The sequence below is a fragment of the Carassius auratus genome, chromosome 3, assembly GCF_003368295.1.
Source record: "Carassius auratus strain Wakin chromosome 3, ASM336829v1, whole genome shotgun sequence".
Taxonomy (NCBI): Eukaryota; Metazoa; Chordata; class Actinopteri; order Cypriniformes; family Cyprinidae; genus Carassius; species Carassius auratus.
This window is the reverse complement of record NC_039245.1, coordinates 720,672-745,625: the sequence shown is the minus strand read 5'-3', so window position 1 is coordinate 745,625 and position 24,954 is coordinate 720,672. Positions and strand designations below refer to the sequence as shown.

The 24,954-nt window shown below is 36.8% G+C and overlaps 2 protein-coding genes across 4 annotated transcripts; one reads left to right on the top strand and one right to left on the bottom strand.

The window, feature by feature from the left end:
• The first annotated feature begins 127 nt into the window (after window positions 1–127).
• Window positions 128–10,011, top strand: LOC113042507 (AP-5 complex subunit zeta-1-like). 2 transcript variants are annotated; one of them, XM_026201411.1, is made up of 18 exons: window positions 128–279; window positions 420–557; window positions 693–879; window positions 952–1,096; window positions 1,800–1,912; window positions 2,038–2,206; window positions 2,510–2,551; window positions 3,408–3,548; window positions 3,647–3,684; window positions 4,285–4,447; window positions 4,532–4,710; window positions 6,319–6,461; window positions 6,543–6,695; window positions 7,014–7,125; window positions 7,283–7,380; window positions 7,578–7,710; window positions 7,790–8,004; window positions 9,559–10,011. In XM_026201411.1, exons 1-18 carry the CDS (start codon window positions 239–241, stop codon window positions 9,827–9,829), a joined length of 2,481 nt encoding a protein of 826 aa, XP_026057196.1. In that variant the 5' UTR covers window positions 128–238; the 3' UTR covers window positions 9,830–10,011. The 2 variants fall into 2 exon arrangements, with proteins under 2 accessions (XP_026057196.1, XP_026057206.1); XM_026201421.1 differs by lacking the exon at window positions 2,510–2,551 and having other exon boundaries at window positions 130–279.
• LOC113042516 (monocyte to macrophage differentiation factor 2-like) lies at window positions 9,711–23,922 on the bottom strand. 2 transcript variants are annotated; one of them, XM_026201439.1, is made up of 8 exons: window positions 23,638–23,922; window positions 16,523–16,604; window positions 14,833–14,993; window positions 13,371–13,445; window positions 13,194–13,295; window positions 12,924–12,993; window positions 11,783–11,940; window positions 9,711–9,885 (listed from the first exon to the last, which is right to left on the bottom strand). In XM_026201439.1, exons 1-8 carry the CDS (start codon window positions 23,673–23,675, stop codon window positions 9,837–9,839), a joined length of 735 nt encoding a protein of 244 aa, XP_026057224.1. In that variant the 5' UTR covers window positions 23,676–23,922; the 3' UTR covers window positions 9,711–9,836. The 2 variants fall into 2 exon arrangements, with proteins under 2 accessions (XP_026057224.1, XP_026057219.1); XM_026201434.1 differs by lacking the exon at window positions 9,711–9,885 and having other exon boundaries at window positions 10,840–11,940; window positions 23,638–23,921.
• Between the last annotated feature and the right edge of the window lie 1,032 nt (window positions 23,923–24,954).

The window sequence follows — 24,954 nt, the reverse complement described above, 5'->3', positions numbered from 1 at the left end:
ATTCTAAGTATATGGTTGTATACACATAGAATATTCCTATTATTAAATATGATATTCAACAACAGTATAAAACATGCAAATTCTACCTTCCTGTTTGTTACACTGTTTTGTGGCCGACTAACGCGGAAAAGCGGAACCAATTGTTGTCATGTGATTTGTAGTCAGGACATCATAGCTGACGGAGCAAATGTTTTGATCCTTGTTTCATGTTTTGACATGTTATTGCATTATTTTCAGAATGTATGCTGCCGCGACGGAGAGTTTAATAAAGCAGGCAAGGTAAAATTGTTTCTTTTCGTAAAATGTTTACTGTTAAAAGCAGTATTCGTCACATTAATGGTCATTTGTAGTAGCCTATGAGTTAGACAAGTTCTTCTCCGTGACAAATCAGTTAATATGTTTAAATATATTTATTTCAGAGAAATAAAGGAGGAAGAGCTGCAGAGGTTCTGCGGGCGCATATGTAAGCTGCTCCACACTAAAGACGTTAGTGGAGACACAGTGGACTCCCTCCAGAGACTCAATCTGATCGTTTCTGCCACTAAATATGTGAGAGAGTGAGTCACGTTCATGTGAAATATATATGAACAGCGCATAGGCATGACACCTTTCGTTTGACCATTCAGAAGAGTGCAGAAAGGTGTATTTAGGAGCATTTTAAGTGTGTAATTGAACCCCTCCATCACCATCAGGCTCCCGTCAGATCTGGTGATGAAGCTGCAGACGGTTCTTCGGTCTTCATCATGTCCAGAGCAGCTTCAGGTTCTGTCCTCCTCCATCATCCGGGACAGCTTTCCTCCCAGCGTACACAGCCTGTGCTCTGATCTCAGTCCCGACAGCAGGACCTTCAGCCATGTGGCCAGTGTTGTTCTCGCTCAGGTGAGTCACATGCTGTTCATGATCAGCTCGAGTTCTTCATGAACACTGAACTAATCGCCTAAATGTCCTCAGGCTGGAAATAAAGAAGATGTGATGCCCCTTTGCCACCATTTGCTGAAAAGTCTCGAGTCTCGGCTGTCTGACGGGCAGATATCCAGACATACGCTTCCCATTCTCTCTAAGATGATTACTGTCTATCCAGAGATTCTCACAGATGGTAATGTTGATCACATTTGTGAAACGCAATAGTATATTGGAAGTATCTCTGGGAATTACAGTGGGGTCCTAATGTCAGAAGTAATGAAAAGCAGAAACAATGGATAAAAAAACATCTCAGTGATACACAATACTCCAGTCCATCAGGTAACGTTTTGTGAAGTGAAAAGCTGTGTGTTTGTAAGAAACGAATGCCTCATTGAGATGTTTTAACTTTAAAGCACTGCTTCTGGCCAAAAATACTGAGTCCATAATGAATAACAACGCTTCCTCCGGTGGAAAAAGTCCATCTGCTGTTGTCATCTCACATCAAAATCCACCAAGATATTTGTCTAGAACTGTCTAGGGCTGTTTTTACATTTAAACTGTGCTTTATCTGTGCATATTTCTCTCCTGATTCAGACTAGATGACTTATTCACTGAAGAAAGTCATATTTTGTATAAAAGTTTATTATAAACGTGCAGCTTTTTGCTTCACGAGATTCTAATTGATGGCCTGGAGTTGTGTGGATTATTGTGATGTTTCGTCACAGTAGAGGATTCGCTGGTGAGCAAGTAATATAATGTGATTCCAAATCCGTTCCAATAAGATTTTCAAAATGCACCCACTCTATAGTTTGCTTCTTGTACACTGATAGGCATGATTGAAACACTGTAATCTGGAAAATGCAAAGTAAGATGGATTATGTGCTGATTAAACCCAGATCAGGTGAATCTGGTCAGTCGTAAGCTGGTGGACTGGCTGCGTTATGCCAGCATGCAGCAGGGAGCCTCCATGTCTTCTGGGGGATTCTTCAGTGGATCCAGAACACGTCAGGTGGGGCATATTGCTTTTCTTCATTCGTCAGTACCTTCACCATCAACCAATTAGCTCAAGTTTATAAAGACACTGTTGAGTGACCTCAGTGAACTGACCATGACTTGTCAACATCTCTTCATCAGCCTGCTCCGCTGACGGAGGTGGACGGGGTGGTCATGGGTAACTTCTTCACTGTGCTGTGTGTGGGTCAGAGCTACACTGAGGACCAGTGGATGAATATGTACACTTTCTCTATGATCAAGAGTTGGCTTCTCACTTATGACACGGACGGGACGACGAACACAGATTCAGGTAGTCCAAACAGACGCTGTGGCAATAGGTTTGCTTTATGATCAGCGTTATTTTAATAGTACTTATATACTGTTAGATTACTGATTCATATTTTGGATTAGCTTTTATCTTCATATTATAATTTTTTGTCATTATTATATTAAATATTTGCTTTTTACTTAAATGATTTATATTTAATTTCGGCTTTATTTAAATGACCAGAAAATGAATGTAATGGTATCAACACTGTTTTCAAACTGTCCCGTGTAAGATACACGCTTCACTTAGTTAAGACATGTAACATGGGATTTTCATCTTTGCTAGCTCTTCTAAAAAAAACACAGGGCATTCATTCACAGCACCCAGGTAAGATGCAAGCGTTAAAGTCTGATATGATCAATCTACGACCAGTGTGCTTCTCTTTCCTCCCCAATCAGAAACTCTCTATTACTGAATGACGTTGATTCATGATTCATAATTAACTGCTGTCTGTGTCAAATTGATTTTGATTCTGCGGCTATTTTTTGAATGAATCGCTAGCCATACTACTTATTCTCTAATGTGGATTATAAAGTTTATACAGCCTCCTATTATTATAAAATAGTGCAAGACACACAGTATAAAGCGAAAAGGGTTTAATGCTGCATTGCTCTCACATGACCTTATCATCTTTACTTTTGTGTGACATCCAGTTAATGAAGTCATAACCTTTAAACAAAAGTATGTTCTGGGTAATATGAATGAAAACAGGATGCACTACATTTGTCATGTGACTCACAGTTGTGCTGCTATACTGCCATCCACAGCTCCTCTCCCATGACTTCATGGGATATTAAAGTGTTCATTGGATGACCTCGTCAGGTAGTCAGCTGTGTTACTGTTTTATGAATACTATGAATTTGGACATATACTGAAAAGCACGTAAGAATATATCTTGATAAAGTTTTCACTCTGTGTGCTCTTGTTTGTATACTTCACATTTGGGCATATGCAGGAATTGGTATTCAGGAAATGTGCATAGTGTGCACACTATATAAACTACTAACAAAAATGGTACTATTGTAGTGCTAACTGTACAATATTAATTCCAAACATAGCCTGCGCGTCCTGTCCTGCATTGGCATTGGGTGCTGCCAGAGAGCTTGCTTGTTTAGATCCTCCTGGAGACGCTCTGGGTTTTGTAGTGTACTGTAATGTGCTGTTGCTGTTGCTGTTGGTGCAGATGATCGCTCGGAGGTGGACAGTTCAGTGATGTCCATGGTGTCGGCCACATCCTCTTCCAGCAGACTTCTTCCTCCTAAAGAGAGACTGCGAGAGAAGGCTTTTGAGTACTGCCAGCGTCTCATTGAACAGAGTGACCGGAGTGAGTGGATCAAAGATCAACTATTAGAGAATCTTTATACACTCTCCTGGTGAATATGTTGATGTATTTATCTCTTTCTTTTTTTTTTTACAATGTAGAAGCACTAAAGAAGGCAGACACAGAGCTACAGAAAGCAGTAAGTGCCACATACATTACCACATAAATATTATCACAATTTAAAATAACAATCATTAATCCAGTCTTCAGTGTCGCATGAAATCGTTCTAATATGCTGATTTGCTACTCAAGAAACATTTCTTATTATTATCAATGAAAACAGTTCTGCTTCCTATTGTGTTGGTGGAAACTGATTCTTTTTCATCAGGCTCCTTGAGGAATTATGGTTAAAAGAATAGCATTTATTTGAAATAGATATCTTGTACATAAAAGTCTTTACTGTCAGTTTTGCTGAATTCAGTGCATTCTGACTGAAAAAATTCAGTCTGGCTAAAGAAAAAGAAAAAAGACTTACCCCAAATTTTTTAACTGAAGTAAGTGCATTTCATCACATTTTTTTCATTTTAACCTGGATATAAATTCTAAATAAATTAAAATAATAAAATTAACAATATAAAAGAAGCACTCATCAAAATGGTTTTATTTACAAAAAAATTATTAGAACTTTAAAAAAAAAAGGTTTGAATCATTTCAAATAAAATGGGATCACACTGTTATTGATGAATCATGTCATGATTAAATGGCATATATGGATGCTGTCTGTTTATCTGTTGTACAGTGTATTGTTGAGTCAGTGTCAATAATGGACATCATCTGTGGTGAGGACCCGTCCTACGTGTACCGTGCCTTCCCCTGCATCAAAGCCTTGTATGGCAGACTGCATGGAGACCTTACATATGCTCGAGCCCTGCTGCCTATCGCTCAGTTCTACCTCAACCACAGTGAGTGACGCGGCCGTTCAGTGGTGTATGGCTCTGATGGTGTGACGTTATGAATACATCTGTGTCCATATGCTGTAATATCAGGCGAGACAGCCGCAGTGGACTCGGAGGCGGTGTTCTGCCAACTCTTCAGCCACTGTCCCGCCGAGCAGTTCAACGACCCCATGCTCGCCTTTGAGTTTGTCCAGTTCTGTCTTCTCAACGCTAGCGTGCTGCAGGACAGAGTGCCCAACTACAGACAGAGCTTCCCAAACCTCCTCAAGGTGGACTGGTGGACTTCTATATTTAAAGAAATGTTTCTAAAATGTACTCATCCTGCATTCAAGATGTAAATAAATTTGTTTCGTTATCAAATTTAGCATTACGTCACTTGCTCACTAATGGACCCTCTGTAGTGAATGGGTGCCATCAGAGTTTTTATCCAGCTGATAAAAACATCACATCACAGTAACCCACTTGACTCCAGTCCATGAGAGTCCAAACATCTGATAAAATCATCACAAGTAATCTATATGACTCCATTCCTTTAAATAATGTCTTGTGAAGTCAAGTGAAAAACTGTGTCTTTATAAGAAGCAAACCAATCATTCGTCAACTTTAAAACAAACACTCAGCTTTTCACTTCACAAGACATTATTTAAGAATGGAGTCATATAGATTACTTGTGGATTATTGTGATGTTTTTATCAGCTGTTTGGACTCTCATTCTGACGGCAGCCATTTCACTGCAGAGGATCCATTGGTGAGCAAGTCATGTAATGCTCAATTTTCCAAATCTGTTCCGATGAAGAAACAAACTCATCTTCATCTTGGATACCTTGAAGTAGGGCTGCACGATTATGACAAAAATCATAATAGTCAATTATTCCCTTGAAATTGTAATTGCAACTGTTAATTACGATTATCAAAATTTAGATTGAATTATGTTTATACAGCGGTTCTCAATTCCAGTTCTCGCACCCCACTGTTTTGCACATTTTGTACGTCTCTCTTATTATCTACGAAGTGGACATCACAGGATATTCTGTGTGAAGATGCTGAGGACCGCAAATCTGTGAATGAATGTTCTGAAGTAAACTACAACAGATTTCACCCTGCTCAGGGAGTATGGAGCAATGAACACTGTGTAGAAATGCTGGCTGCATCCGAAAACTATGAGGCAATGAGGGAAGTCGTGGCTTGGTGATTTGAGAGTTTGACTCCTAACCCTAGGGTTGTGGGTTTGAGTCTCGGGCTGGCAATACCATGACTTAGGTGTCCTTGAGCAAGGCACTGAACCCCCAACTGCTCGCTTAGCACCAAAGCATAAATGGCTGCCCACTGCTCCGGGTCTGTGTTCACAGTGTGTGTGTGTGTGCACTTTGGACGGGTTAAATTCAGAGCACAAATTCTGAGTATGGGTCACCATACTTGGTTGAATGTCACGTCATGTCACATCTAAGGACTTTGCGGACAGCATTTTGCACAAACTCATGAAACTGAGTCAGTTCTGAGGCAGCGTAACAGTTTAATGATCTACAACAAAACCGAATGAGTTTTTGTTATTTAATTACTATCATAATGATTTCTCTCTAGAACATCAAAAATGCAAAAAGTTAGTCAGAAATATGAATTTACACACAGAATGGAACACACACAGGATTGTGGGATATCAAAGGCAGCAAAGGATACATCTATGCTGCCTTCAAAATTCTAATTCAAAATGTCATCCATAATTGTAATCGATTTTGCGATTAGAAATTCGATTCATTGTGCAGCACTACCTTGGGGGTAAAGTTTTCAACTCAATTTTCAGTTTCTGGAGAACTGTTCCTTTAAATAGAAAACTATTAAGTGATTTTTTAAAATATTTTTTTCAATTTTCCCACCAGTTCTTGGCGTGGAACAGTTCAGGATTGATTGCAGAGTTTGTGGAGCTGCTCCCATCACTGATCGCTCCAGATACAGCCATGGAGTTACTGCACACTATCCTGGATCTGCCCTGCTTAGCAGCAGCCCTGGACCTCCAGCAGAGGTACGTGACTTTACAGACTGCAGATCAGCGCTTAAACTAGAGTTGATTTTGATGTGAATTAACAATGCAATGCTGTTGCAGATCAGCGTGCTATCACGCTTCAGACCGTACCACGTGGGACCAGCAGGGGGCGAAGGTGGCCGCTTGTCTGGATGCCTTCCGCCAGCCGCTCTACAGGGGCCTCTTCCTCTACATCCTCAGACCTGAGGCCGGGACCGGAGACACAATAGACAGGTAATGCCTGCCAACTCATTTATAGAATATAATCTAGGAAGAATTCAGCAATTCAATTCCTAAATTTAAAATTGGGTAGCAGGATGCAGAATTTAAGGAGGTATAATTACAATCACATGTAAATAATAACAATTATAAGTTCCGAGAAAATTCTGACCAAAACCTTTAAACGGTAGTCTAATGGTTATACTCACGGACCTGCAACCTTATAATTAGTAACCACTCCTACAGCACAAAAATGGCTTGCCACTATTCAAAATTAAGTGTGTGTGTTAAATGCCTGCTTACTCTAAACCTCTGAGTGTGATTGCCTCGTAGGTTAAAAATGCTTCATGAGATACTGGATGACATGGCGGAGAGTCCACGGGTTGTTCGGTGCGCTCAGGTCGTTCCTGTGCTTCTGCATGTGTACTTCAACACAGTCACTCAGGTGAGAGGCACAAATGAAAGGTCAGGCCATTTAATAGCCCACACCGGTATGAAAAAATGACTCCCAATTGCCTTCAGTATCATTTTGTGCAAGCAATATGTGGAGGTCTCAGTTGTGCCATCTGTTTTTTTAAATTCTATTTTATTGTGTTTTATAGAAAGCTGATGAGAAAATGATGAACCAGATGTTGCTTGTGCTGCTGGAGAGAAATAGTCTGCTCTACAACATCAAGACATTTAATGTTGAGGTCCAAAAGTGAGGCACTCTTTATTGGCACAACCTCAATAAAGTGGCATGTTGTTATTCTTTTGAATTCAATTCTTATTTTAATTGATGGAGAGATACTCTGGGGACGCTAATGGGGTGATTGTTCAGTAATTCCTTGAATTAGTTGTACATTTCAGAATATTCAAATCTCTTTTAATTCTGCGTGTGTTAATGGTTGATTGTAGGGTGTTCAGCACCCATCTGCAGGCGCTGTGCAGACTCCGCCCACCACTGATTGTGGATCAGTCCAGAGAGATCCTGGAATTCGCAAGCTCTCCTGCCAACATTTACAGTAAAGAAGACTTCTACACACATGTGGTGAGCATCAGAAGTGAACTGTGGTTGTAAGTGTCATCACGCTGTACTTGAGGTGACTGTATTTGACGTTTATATGTAGGTGTGGGTCATTGGCGAGTATCTCTCCGTGTCCTACGATCCTCGCTGCACGGTGGAACTGATCACCTCTTTTTTTGAGAGTTTGGAGGCGGTGCTGTTTGAGATCACGCAGGTGCGACAGTCAGCCAGTCCTCCGAGCTTCTCCCCGCGCCTCATCACCGTGCTCATGACCACCCTGGCCAAACTGGCCACACGCAGTCAGGATCTGATTCCCAGGTAGACCAGCCTGCTCCAACACTATAGTTTGTTCACAACAAATTATATCAAATATTGTGTACATACCCCTTTGATTTTAAAACTTTTGTCAAAATAAGAGGATCATAAAAATATGATTTTTTTTTTAGTACTGGCTTGAATATTCTGTTTCACATCACAAATGTTTACACATAATCCAAAGAAAATAATAACTGAATTTACACAAATGAACCAGTTCAAAGGTTTGCATCCCCTTGAATCTGTAATAGTTGTTTATGAGTCCATTATTTGTCTTGAGCAGTTAAACTCATATATATACCGGTATGTCCATAAATGCAGTTATGTACCCTTATAATTCAAGATATTGGAAATTTTGTATCATATTTATATCATTTGATGAGCAATATCACACGAGTACTGTTTTTGTCCCGAATAGCATGAGCGTAAATGTGATTTTATACAACAGTTCAGTAAATACAATATTTTAAACACAATATTATTTGTTTTTGCTCAGTTTTGCAGACGTGAAACCACAGCACAATTATTGTGCTTTTCAAAGCAAAGCTCAATTTCTGAATGAATCCACGTTTTGAATGAATAATTTAAACAAATATTCAGTGGCTCACTCATTTGACTTATTCATTAAGACATTTACTGCCACCTACTGGCAGTTTTAGTTTCTTCTTTAGAGTATCATTTCATTAAAAGTAATTTTCTATCTACATATTAATAAACAACGAATTAAAGGAGTAGTTCAGTAGGCAAAAAATGTCTCAAATAAATAAATGTTCACCTTTTATTTGTATTTAGCCTTCACACAAACAAGAAATGTGAAATCATTGTCAAATAAACCTTTCATACTCGGCTTATTAATATTAATATCTTTAACTTCAAACTATAGGCTAACATACACTACCAGTCAAAAGTTTTTGAACAGTAAGATTTGTAAATATTTTTACTCTTTAAAATAACTGTTTTCTATTTGAAAATATAATTTATTCCTGTGATTTCAAAGCTGAGCTTTAGCATCATTACTCCAGTCACGTGATCCTTCAGAAATCATTCTAATATTCTGATTCGCTGCTCAAAAAACAGTTATTATTATTATGTTGAAAACAGCTGAGTGGAATTTATCAGGTTCCTTTGATGAACAGAAAGTTCAGAAGAACAGCATTTATCGGAAATGGAAATCTTTTGTAACATTATAAATCTCTTTATCATAACTTTTGATCAATTGAAAGCATCCTTGTTAAATGAAAGTAGTAATTTCTATTATTTAAATGAATATAAATAATTTAAAAAATCACATCACCGTTATTGAAAAAATATATATCGCCAAACATATTGATATTAAATTATTGTCCAGCCCTGTGCTCATGCAAGATTTCATGCTTTTCTCATGTAACTTTTGGACTTTTCCATATTTGTGATCATGTCTGTATTAGCCAGATTTTGTAAGCAAATACAATTTTTCCCCTCTCTCTCTAATAAATAATCATCAGCCATAACATAGAGAATAATTCAAATCCTGTATCAACTAATAGTTTTATATCTCTCTCCTTCTGTTTCTCTCAGAGTGTCGCTTTGCCTGTCTAAGATGCGGACGTTTGCCCGTAGTGCTCCTGTAATGGCGTGCTACAGTGAGGAGGACACTGAGGAGATCATCACACGAGCCCATGAACTTATTAACTTGCTCAAGTTACCAAATGTAGCTCAGTTTGTTCTGGCCCCTTCAGCCGGAGGCGACGGCCCCCGCTGGCACCGAGACACCAACGCCTCACTTCCTCAGGGCATGAGAGCAGTCAGCGGGCTCCTCCACAGACATTCCAGCTTCCTGCCCACGTAAGCCAGTTCTAGGAAACCGTTTTCCAAATATCTGTGCAGAATACCAAGAGAGAGTTTCTGAAGGACACAAAGAGGGAGTGAAAGGGAATGTGAGAAACACCGGAGCAGACAGAGAAGAGTTTCACTTCTGCTGATCACATGCTAGTCAGTCACAAGTGTATTCAAATAAACATCAAGACACAAGGGGGTTGTGATTTCTTTCTTGATTTATTGAAATGGTTTTTAGAGACACATTTCTATCAATTTAAACATCCAGTGTGTTTATTCACAGGTTGCATTTATTACTGTCACTTATGATTAGTGTCAAAACTGTTAAAATACAGTTTAGATTTGGTCCTTCTGATTAAAAGTCTACGAAACTTATGGTGCAAAAGAATTGACCATTTAAATGAAATCTGACGATACAGATGTCTCAGGTTCTTACTGGCATATTAATGCACCATTATGACAAAATGAGTAAAAAGCTGTTTTACATTCAAAGTGCTTAAAAACATACTCTTTCATGTCTGAGCAGTCCTGGCTAAATGTGTCAGTAGGTAAAAGAGTCATGGAAAGAACTGCTGGAGTTATTCATTGAACTGAGCACAGATGGGAACACGTGAAGAACTTACAACAAAAATCTGCAATTATTAAACCATTATGATTAACTGTTAACTAAAAGTGACTATTTAGTTGCAAGAATTTCCTCAAGGTTTATAGTTTTATTAGACCTTGAGCTAAGTCTTATTGGGTTGTACCATATTTTCCAGACTATAAGTCGCACTTTTTTTCATAGTTTGGCTGGTCCTGCGACTTATAGTCAGGTGAGACTTATTTATCAAAAATAATTTGACATGAACCGAGAGAAATGAACTAAGAGACATGAACAAAGAGAAAACATTACCGTCTCCGGCAGCGAGAGGGCGCTCTATACTGCTCAGTGCTCCTGTATTCTACAGGTATTCTAGCGCCCTCTCGCGGCTGTAGATGGTAATGCCTTCTCTTGGCTCTTGGTTCTAAATGAATGTGATTTATAGTCCAGTGTGACTTATGTTTTTTTTTCTTCATCATGACGTATTTTTGGAATGATGCGACTTATACTCAGGTCCGACTTATAGTCCGAAAAATACGGTACTAAAAACTTCATTCATGAAGGCTAGTTTCCATGTGAGCTTCTGTGCATGGCTCGCTCCCAATAACGAATCAAATGGCTCTGTGGGAGCTAAACTTTCATGTGGATGATAATTTGGTGCTGATTTGCTGATCAAGAAACATTTTTATGATCAATAATAAAGTGTTGCTTTATATTTTTGTGGAAACTGATTACCTCTAAAAGGTTCAGGGTAAGATTTAAAAAAAATAAAAACAACTAAAACAAATAGGGAGAGAATGGCAATACATTTCTAAAACCTTCAATTCATCAAAGAATCCTGAAAAAAATGCATCTCAGTTTTCACAAAAAATATTAAGCAGCAAAGCTTTGAGAATAATAATAATAATAACCAATTTTATTAATTGAGCACAAATAATTATTATTAAATTATTACATTATTCTGCTTGTTGCCAATGAATCTCAATACATTAGTCACAAGCACAGTCTGATTATGGGAGTTCATATCAAGGCAGTAGACCGCTCCGGTAAGGATGTGGAATGTTATTCATGTTTTCTGTATTATACACACATTTTCCCTGTAAACACTGACAGCTGATACAGTACATTATGTCAACAGGTTAAGACCACATCTGCAAAAATAGACTGGCCAGTTAACAGGACAGAAATCCTTCTACAGAAAAATATATTTTAGACCAACAGTACTGGAACGTGCCCATCTATGATTAATATAGAGGGATGCAAAGGCAGCACATGATCAAATACACTGTCTTTTACAGCTCAACAAACCCTGTATGTGTCATATCTTTTACATCTGTCACCTGGATATTTTTTATTTGGCTGGTCCCCGTTGTATACAAGTACCTCCAGATGGCATAATAGTGTATGCCTGCCCCCACTGCCACGAAGATGTGCCAGATGGCATGAGCGAATGGGATGAGGCCATCACTCTTGAAGAAGACAATTCCCAGGCAGTAGAAGACTCCGCCCACTGACAGCTCTAATATGCCCTCTCTGATAGGCTGAAATAATGTGTTCAGTTTAAACAGGTCACCCTCCCACAGATAAAATACACAAGGGACACTGTACAAAAAGTGTCCCATTTGTTTCTCTTGTATGCATTTGTAAAAAAAAATAATAATAATAATAACTTGACGTCACCAATCCATTACTAACTCTTTAACATTTTACAAATATGCACATATTCTGATACAAATGTATGATTTGATACATAAAATATAAACGTGAAAGTGTGTGTGCATGCATATATATATATATATATATATATATATATATATATATGAATGGTAATAACAGGAAGGATACTTGTGGATAAATCTTTAAATAATGAACAAATAAAAATAATTTATATTTAAGTAAGTAAGTTGTAAGTTACAATTGAATTAGGTCATATACAGTAGTAAACAAATGATTAAATTATTTTTCCAAGAAGCACCCTGTAGAACCACAAGGCTTGTACAAAAGTAATGTAATGTCAACCCTTTCTGAGGGCATAAATATATCCCAACCTATTTATTAAAATGCATTAATTTAGCACAGTGTTTGTCTGATAGGATGTTTTAAATCCTCCTAAGATTCATCAGGAAAGGCACCTGATTCATTGAATGACTTAATGACTTGTGGCGGGTTGCGTAAACTGCTTAGACTAGGGTTAAAAAGTTAGTCATCTCATTTATTTTCTCCAAGACTGGTCATAACTTTTAAAGTCAGCTACAAAAGGTAGATTGGTCTAAAGTGAATCCAGAAAGTAAGACTGATTGGCCCTTGGCTAACTGCTGGTTGGTCAAACTAGTGCCTATGTTTATGCAACTGGCCCCAGGTCTCACATGGGAAAATAAAAACCTACTTCAGTTGCAAAGAATACTTGATATTAACAACGCTAGCTAACAGAGATGTTGTAAAATATAAATAAGCTGCTCAGGGCATCTCAAAAGCCTTCATTAGTGTATTTATGAACGCATGTATAGGTTTCAGTCACACATACCATTGACAGAAGAACAACTGCAGGAACAGCTCCCATGGCGGTGTAGCACAGTAAGTCTAATATCTTGTTCCTAAAAACACAACACAGCCATTTTAAAGATTTTCTGATGCTAATATTCACTTGCATTGTTTGATGCATTCATAATGCAAATGCTTGGCAAACTAACAAGCACAGACAACATTTTTACACAATTTTGGATGTTTACTACCCCATCAGTATCTGAGAGTTATTATTATTATCCTCTACATCCTCAAAAAAGTGGGCACCAACTTCTCATGAAAGAAGAAGACATAGGCAGAGCCAGCGCAGGCCATGATCCACACCAACCAGCGCATGTGCACAGCCCAGGGTCCTAGTTCCCTCAGGTTCAGCCTGCAACACAACACATCCACTTACACGACACTCAACCCTGCGTAGCTGGAAAACACACACACATCACATACTCACCAGGGTGCATAAGATGCAGCTATAAAGAAATATATCACCATCCTGTCGCACATGTGGAATCGCTGCTCCACCTTCCTGTTACAGCAAGAAAATATAATAAAAACCACTCTCCCTTTTTATAGTTTGCATTTAAATCTTTGCGCTGGCTTGTATCTTTCTGACCTACACTTCTGTTTAAAAGTGAGTCTTATGATATCTGGGATTCATGTGTTTGGTTAGAAATACAGTATAAGCAGTAATACTGTGTATAATTTAAATAACCCATTTGAATATAATTAACAATGTTATTTTTTTCCTGTGATGGTAAAGCTTTTCAGCATCATTACTCCAGTCTTCAGTGTTGCATGATCCTTCAGAAATCATTCTAATATGCTGATTTGATCTTCTAAATCAGGGGTGTCAAAATCAGTTCCTGGAGGAAACGAGGATCCAGCTAATCAGGTCATTCAGGCTTATTTTAAAACTACGTTATGTGTGCTGGAGCAGGGTTAGAACCAAACTCTGACACCCCTGTTCTAAATGAAGAAAGGTATGTAGGTGACTCCAGTGAAGCATGTTGCAACCCATTTATACAGATTCGATCCTGTTTTTTCTTAATGAGACCTTTTTTTGTTCTTTTTCCCGTATGTGTTATTTGGAATGGGCAGGGTCATGACTGAATGGCAGGTGGATGAATAGAGATCCAAAGTTCATTCGTAATGTTTCCACTAAATCTGCATTTACAGCTGACACTTCCTCCTAGCACAGAATATGCAAATATACTAAAGCCTTAACAACATTTCACATTATAGATTAAATATTGCACCAAAGACATACGAAAAGTTTGTACTATATTCCAGTAAATTTACAATGGTGCTGCTAGCGTAGCGTGAAGCTACTCTTTATCTAGGAAGAGTCATCATAAGCTATTTAACAATCAGACATCTGTATGCATGCAGATGACATATGACTACTCTTTGTTTTCTGTAAATTCAGGGCTTGGCTGTCAACACGGCGGGTGGAAATAATTAATTTCAGATGGCGTCTGTTGTCATGCATGGGTTTTAAAATTAGGAGAAACGCAAAGCAATTGCATAAATGCAATATTCTACTTTTTGCAACTAAATTATGTTTGTATTGTATGGAAGACAGGAAACCTGCCTAATTAACTTATGAAATCAGTTTGTTTCACATCTTAAAGCACTTTATAATGAGTGTGTGTTTAGCTATTCTTGAATCCCCTTAGAAGGAAACATGCACTTTTTTCTTTAGTTCACAAAGAGTGAACATGCTTTTTTTTCAGTGTCAGTATTTTTAATTAAAATGTATGTGAATGTACATGCGAAAGTATAGATCTTAGGTGCTGCCGAGGTTCTTTACCGTCTGTTTTAAAATAAAATAGAACTATATTTGAAGAAAGCCTTTAAAACATTCAAACTTTTTAAAATAATAGATTATATATCATCGCTCCGTTATGACTTACCTGAGATGACTTTTCTTCCAGGACACCGTGTGGAACATGGTGGACATGATGAACAGCCCAGACAGACCCGTCCCATACATCCATGCAGAGATGGTCTCCCACCGGTCATCAGAGAGGAGGTACAACACAGAGCTGCCCAGGATACTGGGAATGATCCAGAACTGAACAGAAGACAAAATTTCTTTCTTTTTTTGTATATTCTCAATATACTACTTGAGTGTGTATGCGTTAAAGCAGTGTTTAAGAGCCAAGACCAGCCCATGTGAGTTTGAGTCAAGAACAAGATCAGAAGAGGGTTGAATCTGAATCAAGAACAAGTATTGCTGTGGACTAGTATTGGTCTTGCATGTGGATTAAGACCAAGAACATGATAATATGGCCTTGGACCTGATGACCAAGAACATACACTATTGTTTAAGACTGAAAGACCAAGACTGTGAAGATAAGGACTTGGACTCGATGATGGCGAGTCGAGAATAATTCTTCATGGTCTTGGTCTTGTGATGCGGAAAATGCGGAATCCGGTCATAAAAACAGAATTTACTATAATGTGGAATGTCACAGAATTTTCCAAATATTGGATGACTAAATCAAAAGTAGGTCAGTACACTTAAATCAAAACGCAATACGGACTAGTGTTGTGAGTATTAAGTCGCAAAAATACTATTTAAATATGAATGTTCTGTGTGTGAAAAAAATGGCGCAGACATGCGGTTTTGTTCAGTGTTGCCTAATCATTTTCAAAGAAAGTTGCAAAAGGAAGGTTGATTTGTTGCTAAATAACGCTGTGATCCAGTTTGCTATTTGGATTACTGTAATTACATCTGAAAAATGACAAATTCTAATATTTGTAGCCTGACCAACCCTCCTTCCATCTGTGTCTGATTGAATCTTCTGAACATATCCAACAAGCTCTACTGGTTTTCTGCAGAAGACTTACCGGTATAAAAAAAAAAAAAGAAGGTAATAACCAAAACCAGCAAAAGCAGTCTGACAAAATTACATTATCGACAGATATACACCATACGTTTTCACGTACGTTTCCATAAGTTTTGTTGACTTTAATTTGTAGACATCAGAAAGGTAGATGCACAGTATTCTTGAGCATTTACTCCACAGCCAAACGACAATACATTGGTGCAAAGAGGATTTGGTGCGTGGTCAATGTCTCATGCTGAAGCGTGCCAGATGTGCAGCTCTGAGAGGCATGGATTAGAGAGCAGGATGTTATCCAAACAGCATCATGAAGCAAGACCATACCAAACATGCCCATAAAAAACATAATCCAAGATCAGAAGCAACAGTGAAAAAGAACTGAATCAAGCAAATGACAGTATTAAGAAGACTACTTGATGACTGTGACCTAATGGTATTGTTCAATGATTTTGTCCCTGTATATCCTTAAAGTATTGTTCTTTGTTAAGCAGTATTACATCACACGTTCTCTGTGCTCTTTTTGTGACCTTGGCGATCCTTCTGTGTCAAAGGACAATGGCATCCAAGCCTTCCCTCTTGAAAACACCCACTTCTTCACAAAACCAGAGGTCTGTATACTAAATGTTGACCAACCCATCCAGTTTGTCATCTCACGTACTGTTATTAAGCACTTTATTTTCAGTGAGGTTTCTTCAGCATATTGTTTTGAGCTGCTCAGAGCTCTGCGTGAGATAAGAAGTAGGTGTCCACTTACTCCATGGGTGGCACAGTTGGCAGCATGCTCGTACTCAGTTGGCTGGTATCTCTTGCTAGATGGGACTCGGTTGTTCATAAACCTAAAAATAAATGTATTAATTAAATACATTTTGTGACTGAAGGTAGGGCTTCTCTCTCTCTCTCTCTCTCTCTCTCTCTCTCTTCATTTAAAATACAATACATTCATTAGAAGCAATTTATATGCACTGTCATCCTTGTCAAATTCTATTAACTTTTTCAAGAATATATACTGGATTTATGCAAATAAAAGGTTTATTTATTATTATTATTTGTTTTAAGATCTACACTCATATAGACTTCCATTCAAAATGTTTGGGGTGGTAATATTTTTTTAATATCTTTTCTCCAGTCTTCAGTGTCACATGATCCTTCAGGAATCATTCTAATACTGATTTGCTGCTCGAGAAACATTTCTTATTATCGATAATGAAAACAGTTGTGCTGCTTCATATTTTTGTGAAAACAATGATATATTTTTCTCTTGTTTTTTTGTTTTGTTTTGTTTTTTGATTCTTTGATGAATACAAAGTTCAAAAGAACAGCATTTGTCTTAAGTTGTTTATTACATTATAAATGACTTTACTGTCACATTAATGCATCGATTTAATGTCTTTGGTGAATAGAACTCTCCCCATTTGACCCCATTTCTCACGCATCTCATTTTTAGGGCTTTATTAACATGTACACCTACCCCAACCATAAACATACCTTTGCAGCAGGATAAATACATTGTTGGTAGCATAATCTGATAGCTAGCATTATTTGTCAGAACACATGTTGCTACCTGTAAGCGACAGGCAGCTGTCTACGCCCTCGGGCTTTGAGGCGGGGCCTCCATAACCGTAACACTGTATAGCCTCATTGTTCGTTGGATATACTTGATTTATCACCTGCAATTAAACCAATTAATGTTGCCATTTCAAAGCAGGTCCTGACTTTTGAATGTTTGCTGTGATCAGTTTTGCCAAGGTCTACTTTAACACTGTTGCCTTGGGTTAAAACGACCCCAACAACGTGATATTTAGCCCCTGTAATGCAAATTTTACCAGAGGAATCAAGTCAAAACACTTGTATGTTATCCCCTGAATGCGATTTTTAGTGGGGGATCCCACTTGAATTGCGATTGGCCCAGTTTTGAGTATGGCTGAGACGAACACTGAACACATCCTTGAGGTCCTGCGAAGCAAACGGCTAATATAGCTCCTAATGCAGGTGTGTGAGTTGTCGTTATCGATTTTGAAGTGATTGCACTTTAAAAGAGTGTGAGCACCATTCTGAATTTGCACGTACAATGAATGACATTGCCCATTACCGAAAACAAAAGTTTATTCAAGTAGTTTACTTCTTAATGGAAAGTATGCTTTTAGTTTACTTTTTATGTACTTCTTAGAAAAAGGCTTTATGTACTTCACAGAAATATACTTTAAATGACATTTAAGTATACTTTACTTATACTTACAAAAAGTCTAGGTATATTTGAGCTATACTCCTAGAATCTGTGTTTTCATTATTATACAGTAGAGGGCGCTAGTACACATCTTCTGCACAGAATTTCCAAAAAAATACAAGTGAAGAAGAAAAAAAAACACCAGATACTAGAACGTGTAATCTAACATGATCATCTGACATTAAACAGCATCAAAACTGTGACGTTATGGAATAAAATGACCACTGAAGAGATAATAATTACAGTCAAGCTTAAGTGTGTTGATCGACTATATGTTTTGATTATCATTATGAATCCAATTCATAGTTTTTTCAGCTTTTTGTTTAAAATTGTATTTCTTTATTTTTTATTAAACTTACGCACATTAAAGTGTTTACAAAAAAGAATGCATGAAGCTAGAATAAAATGTTTTTGTTTACAAGCAGATACCCTGTTCTTTATTTGGATGTTTTGTATGTTCAGATATTCATACAACAAATATATACACATTAAAACCTAAACATGGACATAGTAGTATACTTAAAGTTTGATGTAAAGTTCACTTAAATGAAACTTATGAGTAAACTTGCAGAATAAAACTACTAAACTAGTAGTTAACTGAGACTATACTTCAAAGTGTACAAAGTATCTAATATGTAAACTATCAGTATACCTATAAGTTCACTTTTAATATAATTGCAGTACAAACTACTTTTATATACTAGGAAGTGGGCCAATTAAGTCCCAAGGAGTATACTTCTAGAACACTGATATTTGTATACTTGCTACATAAAGTATACTTAACAAAATAAAGTTTGTATTAAAAGTCAAAAAGCAAACACACTAGAACAATTTTTAATGTTTAAAAGGGGGGGATGCTCCATTTGTATGCATATCTTCTAAATTCTGCTAATTGCTGCTCATTCAGTTTCAACTGACTAGAAATTAACTTATTTTCTGCTTAGGGATTGTCTTTCACTTCCACTTGATTTGTGTACTGTATAGATTGATTGAATGGGTGGGGGAAATCCTGCCCATACCCAGCTAGTAAAAAATTATAAAAGCAATGATGTTCATTTACTGAAGAGGAACTGTTAGGAACTGTGAATAAATTATTGCAAAATAATAATAATATGGCTATAATAACATCCTCAACCAATGACAAAGATATTACCTTATATAAAGTTAGATTAATATGAACATACAGTACTGGTCAAAATGTTTTTTTTTTGTTTGTTGTTTTTTTTTAAAGTGTCTATTTTGCTCATCAAGTCTGCATTTATTGAATCAAAAATGCAGGACAAAACACTAATATTCAGCAAGGATCTGTTAAATTGATAAAAAGTGATATTAATGTTATAAAAGATTTCTTTTAATTTTTGCTATTTAATTTTTTTTAATTTTTCTTTTAATAACTTTTTAATCATCAAAAAAGTACTGTGATACTGGAGAAAAGTATAATAGGTCATAAAATAAATATTAAGCAGCACAACTGTTTCTTACATTGATAATAAATCAGCAAATTAGAATGATTTCTGAGGGATCATGTGACACTGAAGACTGGAGCAATGACTGCTGAAATATCAGCTTTGACATCACAGGAATAAATTATATTTAAAGCATAGTAAAATAAAAATAAAAATATTATTTTAAATTGTAACAATATTTCAAAATAGAACTGCTTTTTGTGTATTTTTGATCAAATAAATGGAGGCTTGATGAGGATAAGAGACTTCTTTCAAAAACATGAAAAATAGTAATGTGTCCAAATGTTTGACCGGTACTGTATGAGTAAAAGTATACAAAATATGAATTAAATGTTGTATAAATAAAAAGGTTAGGAATAATATTTGTTTCAAGTGCATGAATTTTGCCTAGGTCCTCCAAATGTCTAGAGCCGGCCCTGGATCTGATGCCACAGAAACAGCAGAACAATGTTAGAGGTTATAGTCCTTTTCATTTCAGAGGTTAATTCAGATATATGTAACACATTAAGGATAAAAAAAGCATATAATGTTCAAGATCAAGAGCATTAGATAAACCTTAAGGATATAATATGCATTCGGATCACATTTTCAGAATTTTGTTATATTGCATGGTTGCCTAGCATCTGTAACTATAACGACGAAGCTAATCCTGTTCAGAATGAGGTCTTTTATGCAACTTACATTGAGCTGCCTATGTATCGAGAGATGATGTCATAGTCTCCTTGCCAACCCAAGTCTTGGGATTTTCTTTTTTATTTCCCCCCAAACACTCTTTATCTGTGTGGTTTAATTAATGTGCTTGAAGACACAGGGAAGTGGGCTACACTGCTTGCAGAATAAACCAGCCAAACTCAGGAAACCATCTTACTTTGCTTCTCAGTTAAATATCTTGATTATAGTGTATTTCAAGCAGTAAACAGATTGATTGACTTCAGTTGCAGTCTTGTCCTTTTTTTTAAAAAAAAAAATCTTAATTTCTATTTGAATATAAATATTTGCTGTTGGGATTTATTTTTTTTCATTAAGCAATTAAAAATCTTTAAAAAAAAAGTGTGGTGTGGTGTGATCCAGGTGTGATGTAGGAACTGCATTCCCAGTCATTGAATTATAATGCATGAATGCAACAGAGCTCCAGACTGTGCCTTTAAGCAACTTATTTATTGGGTATAGTGTCACTTTTCATATCATAATATTTTTTACTATATTCAGGAAAAATATTTACTCTGAGCACTGCAGGCCATCCTGTTCATTATTATGAATAAGTTTAATAAATTAATGTTTGGCAACACTACAGGGTTCAGCACCCGGTGTGTCCATGCTTGGCCTTTATAAAAGGAATTACTTTTATATGATGGCATCTGGGGATAAACTGGAAAGATCAATGCTATTATATATAACTCTCTCTCTCTCTCTCTCTATCTATCTATCTATCTATCTATCTATCTATCTATCTATCTATATATATATATATATATATATATATATATATATATATATATATATTAGGGGTGTAACGATACGCGTATTCGTATTGAACCGTTCGGTACGACGCTTTCGGTTCGGTACGCGGTACGCATTATGTATACCGAACGGTTCGTTGGAGTATTTAATTATATTTGAAAAAAAAAAAAAAAGAGAGAGAGAGAAATATAATGATATGCGTTCAACAAGGTAGCCCAATAACCCAAACAACGTAACAGGCAACGCCCCTGACACTCCCGAAGAAGAAAAAAAACACCATCTTATATGTTTATGTTAGGCTACTCAGCAGGCGCTCGCTCACTCAGTACGCGCTGAAGGCTCGTTGCAAAATAGCCAATGCGTTTAACAGACTAGAAATGAGAAGATCCTCCAATAACCAACAGGTCTGGTGTTTGGGTGCACTTTGGATTCCCTTTAAGCTATAATGGTGATGGCAAGAGAGTGGTTTCCTTTCCAAAGCGCTCGGGCAGAAGCGCTCATGAGGCGTCTGTCTTTGCTAAGCAACAATGACGTGCTCTCTCCATGAGACGCGGAAATTTCAGCGAAGGATAAATGGATTTGCAGCTCTAAAAATCGCTTGCAGTAGCTCTGCTACTAAATTTATTTCAAAATTGCAATCCATATACAACTATGATCAGCTGATCCTTCATCTTGGCTGAGCTCTCAACGTTGTTACGGGAAAGGATGAAGCTGATTGGTTGGTTCTTGTCACATGACCCGCGGTGCGCTTGCGGCATTCTGAAAAGTTGAGATGTTTTTACATTTTGCTGTATCTAAAACGTATCGAACCGAACCGAACCGAACCGTGACATCAGTGTATCGTATCGAACCGAACCGTGAATTTTGTGAACCGTTACACCCCTAATATATATATATCCTTTCATATGCTCCAGCTTCATAAAGTTTGGTTCTTCTATGAGCACAGACGATTTACTGAGTGATGTATTTGTTGAGTGTAACAATCGCAGATGACAGAGGCTGAAATATCCCATCCAAAAACTAAATTTGCACTCAAATGGCCACAATGCAAGTTTCTTGTCGCTGAAACAAGGAGAATCCAAACCCAGGAGTCACAAGGGTCAAAAATACACACAGTCCAACTAATTGTACTGTACTTTAGAAGAGGAGATTGAAAGGGAACTGTGTCTGACCTTTCTGGGAAGATTCTGGAGAATTAAATCAAGGGTATCAGGTGCTGACTGGAGTTTATGACTCCAGTTATCTGGAAATAAGAAGAAACACTGCATCTAGGTATAATACAGTTTAACTAAAGTCACCATTTTTAGCCACTGTTCTTTGGTTAAAGGAACAGTTCACCCCAAAATTTAAAGAAATGTATATTTTAACTTTAAACCATTGCTTCTGGCCAAAATACAACAACAGTTTTCCATAACAATGCTTCCTCCAGTGAAAAAGTAAATCCGCTGATTTCCATTCACATCAAAATCTGCCAACATATTTGATTAGAAATCTTTTGGACTGTGCTTGATCTGTCTATATTTCTCTCCTGATTCAGACAAGACAACTTTTCACAGGAGAAAGCAATGTTATGGACAGAAGACTGGAGAATTTTAGTAGCAAGCAACAGTATAAAGTTCAAACTTCTTTATGGATTTGTTTCTTACCCATTGACTGCAGAGGATCCATTGGTGAGTAAGTGATATAATGCTTAAATTTTCCAAATCAGAGAAATTTGTAGATGAATAAACAACCTCACCTACATCTTGGATGGCCTGATGTACATTTTCAATAAATTGAACTGTTTCATAATGCAAAGCAAGTTGTGGGAGTATAAATCAAAAGTGTTTTATGTGTGTTTTTTACACATATATTTAGCATTGAGATGCTCTTAAAATGCTCACATGAGATAAAAGAGGGAACAAAAACAGCATTTGCACATAATCTAGTCAACATCCTCTGGGGCAAAGATCTTAAAAGACAAACACAAGGCCTGCTTATGTTTGCCAAGTATGTGACCTGACATTGACATCTTGTCATCACACAAAACTATCAACACATTTACAGTATCTGTATGTCCTACTGAAAAAAAAAATATTTGGAAAATGTTCTTATTAATAAAGTTTATGTTATCCAAAACTTTATTGTTGGAAAGTCACGTTGAATTACAATTTATGGGAATCATGAGAGTTTAATACTAAGAATTCGGTCATTTCACAAAGACAATATAAGTCAAGTGAATAATTATTTTTCTTTATTTTTTTATTTTTTGGGAATAAATTCATATAATGAATTTACATTTGTGTAGAATAAATATAGGTATTATAATGTACATTATCTAAAATTTACGATTTTTTTTAACACAAAAACCAATATGTTTAACGCTAGACCTGTTTTTTTCCCTGTTTTTTTAGCTAATGTTGCAATCCATTTCTATTCATTGTGTCTGTGTAATGGTCTGCAGGAAATCCTCCCTTAAAGGCAAGTTGCAACAGTGAAAAAATAAAATGAAAGTAGAAGTTGACAGAACCTCAATATTTTCTCCATGAATAAACACACCTTGGCTCGCGCTGTTTTATTTTGTGTTCTTAAGCAGACCTTATTCTCTTTTCAATAGGCTACTGGTTTTCTGTTATTAACATAGGACAAAAAACAAGTGTAAAAGCCAAACATTTTTTCAATAATATTAAGAAAAAAATGTTATTAAGTTTTTTTATTTATTTTTTTTAGATAATTTACCTGCTGAACTTCGTCCTCCTAAAATCCATACTGTACATATTTGAACATGTTCGCAGGGGAACTTGCTCCTGGGTAGACAGACTGAATACTCCCAGTGACAGCGACGAGCAAACTCCGGATGACTCGGTGCGTCCCAAACTTCGAAGGAAGCAGTACACAGCCTCTACGAGTACATGAACACTGGCGCTGCTCAGCGCGCGCTCGGGAGCTGAACTGCGAGAAACGGCCGCGAGGCGGTGACCGCGGATTTGATTTGTCTCGCGACTCCTCTCTCTGTCGGCAATGCCGATGTGCTATGCCTGCGCTCAATGCCCTCCCCTCCACTTCACTTCCTTCCAAGTAAACTGTAATGTAAAACATGTAGCGGATCTGCCTAAGAAAGACTTATTTAGAATTACCTAAACAAACTAGCTTCTCTAAGACCCGACACATGCACGCTATTTTGTGACCTAATTTTTATTTAATAAATAAATAAAGGCAATATATAGGCCTATTAAATTCTTAGGATGCGTTATATTAGATTAGATTATTTTCTAACATATAAGCTCCGTTTTTGCTCCGTCATAAATCTGGACATTGTTTATATGACTCTGAAGGCCAAAATTACAATGGTCAGGTATAAAATCGAACAATTTCTGACCTGGTCAGCACAGTTTCTCTGTGACTCAAAGGTGGGTTGGTACTGACCATAGACAGTAAAAGAAACCTCTAGAATTGTGCAAGTAGCCGTTGTGTCACCTCAAGAGACATGAAGCCCTCTGCTGGTTGAATAAGTTCATAACATTTCCATCTATGTCTGATCCATCATAATTGTAGAGATGGTTTCCAGATCACATCAAATATTTAAAAGATACAATTGAATAATATTTTAAAGACAAAGCAAGCTATAAAATAGGCTAAAAAAAATCCAGATATGTATTGATTAGTACATTTTTGAAATGGAAGTTTTGAACCATTAGAGTTTAGAAAAAAGAAAATCAAAATTATCATTGCATATCTTCCAAATGTGTTCATGTTTGTGTCACATTTGATATCAAGCTTTCATGGCCTATATTGTATGATGTGAAATTATGGACTGAAAACAAACTGAACAAAATGTATGCAATTTGATGCCAAAAGTAAGGTGTAATTGTAATAGCTTATAATCTAAATCAATTAAATTGTATAGTCCTAACGGTAGCGGTAAGCTGACTACTAATGTAAAATGCATAGAAATGTCAGTTGTCACCCAAAAATATGGCTAAGTAAGATGATATTAAAATGTTTAGTTTTATTAACTCATATTAACATTTTATTAAGTTTTATTTATAAAAAAAA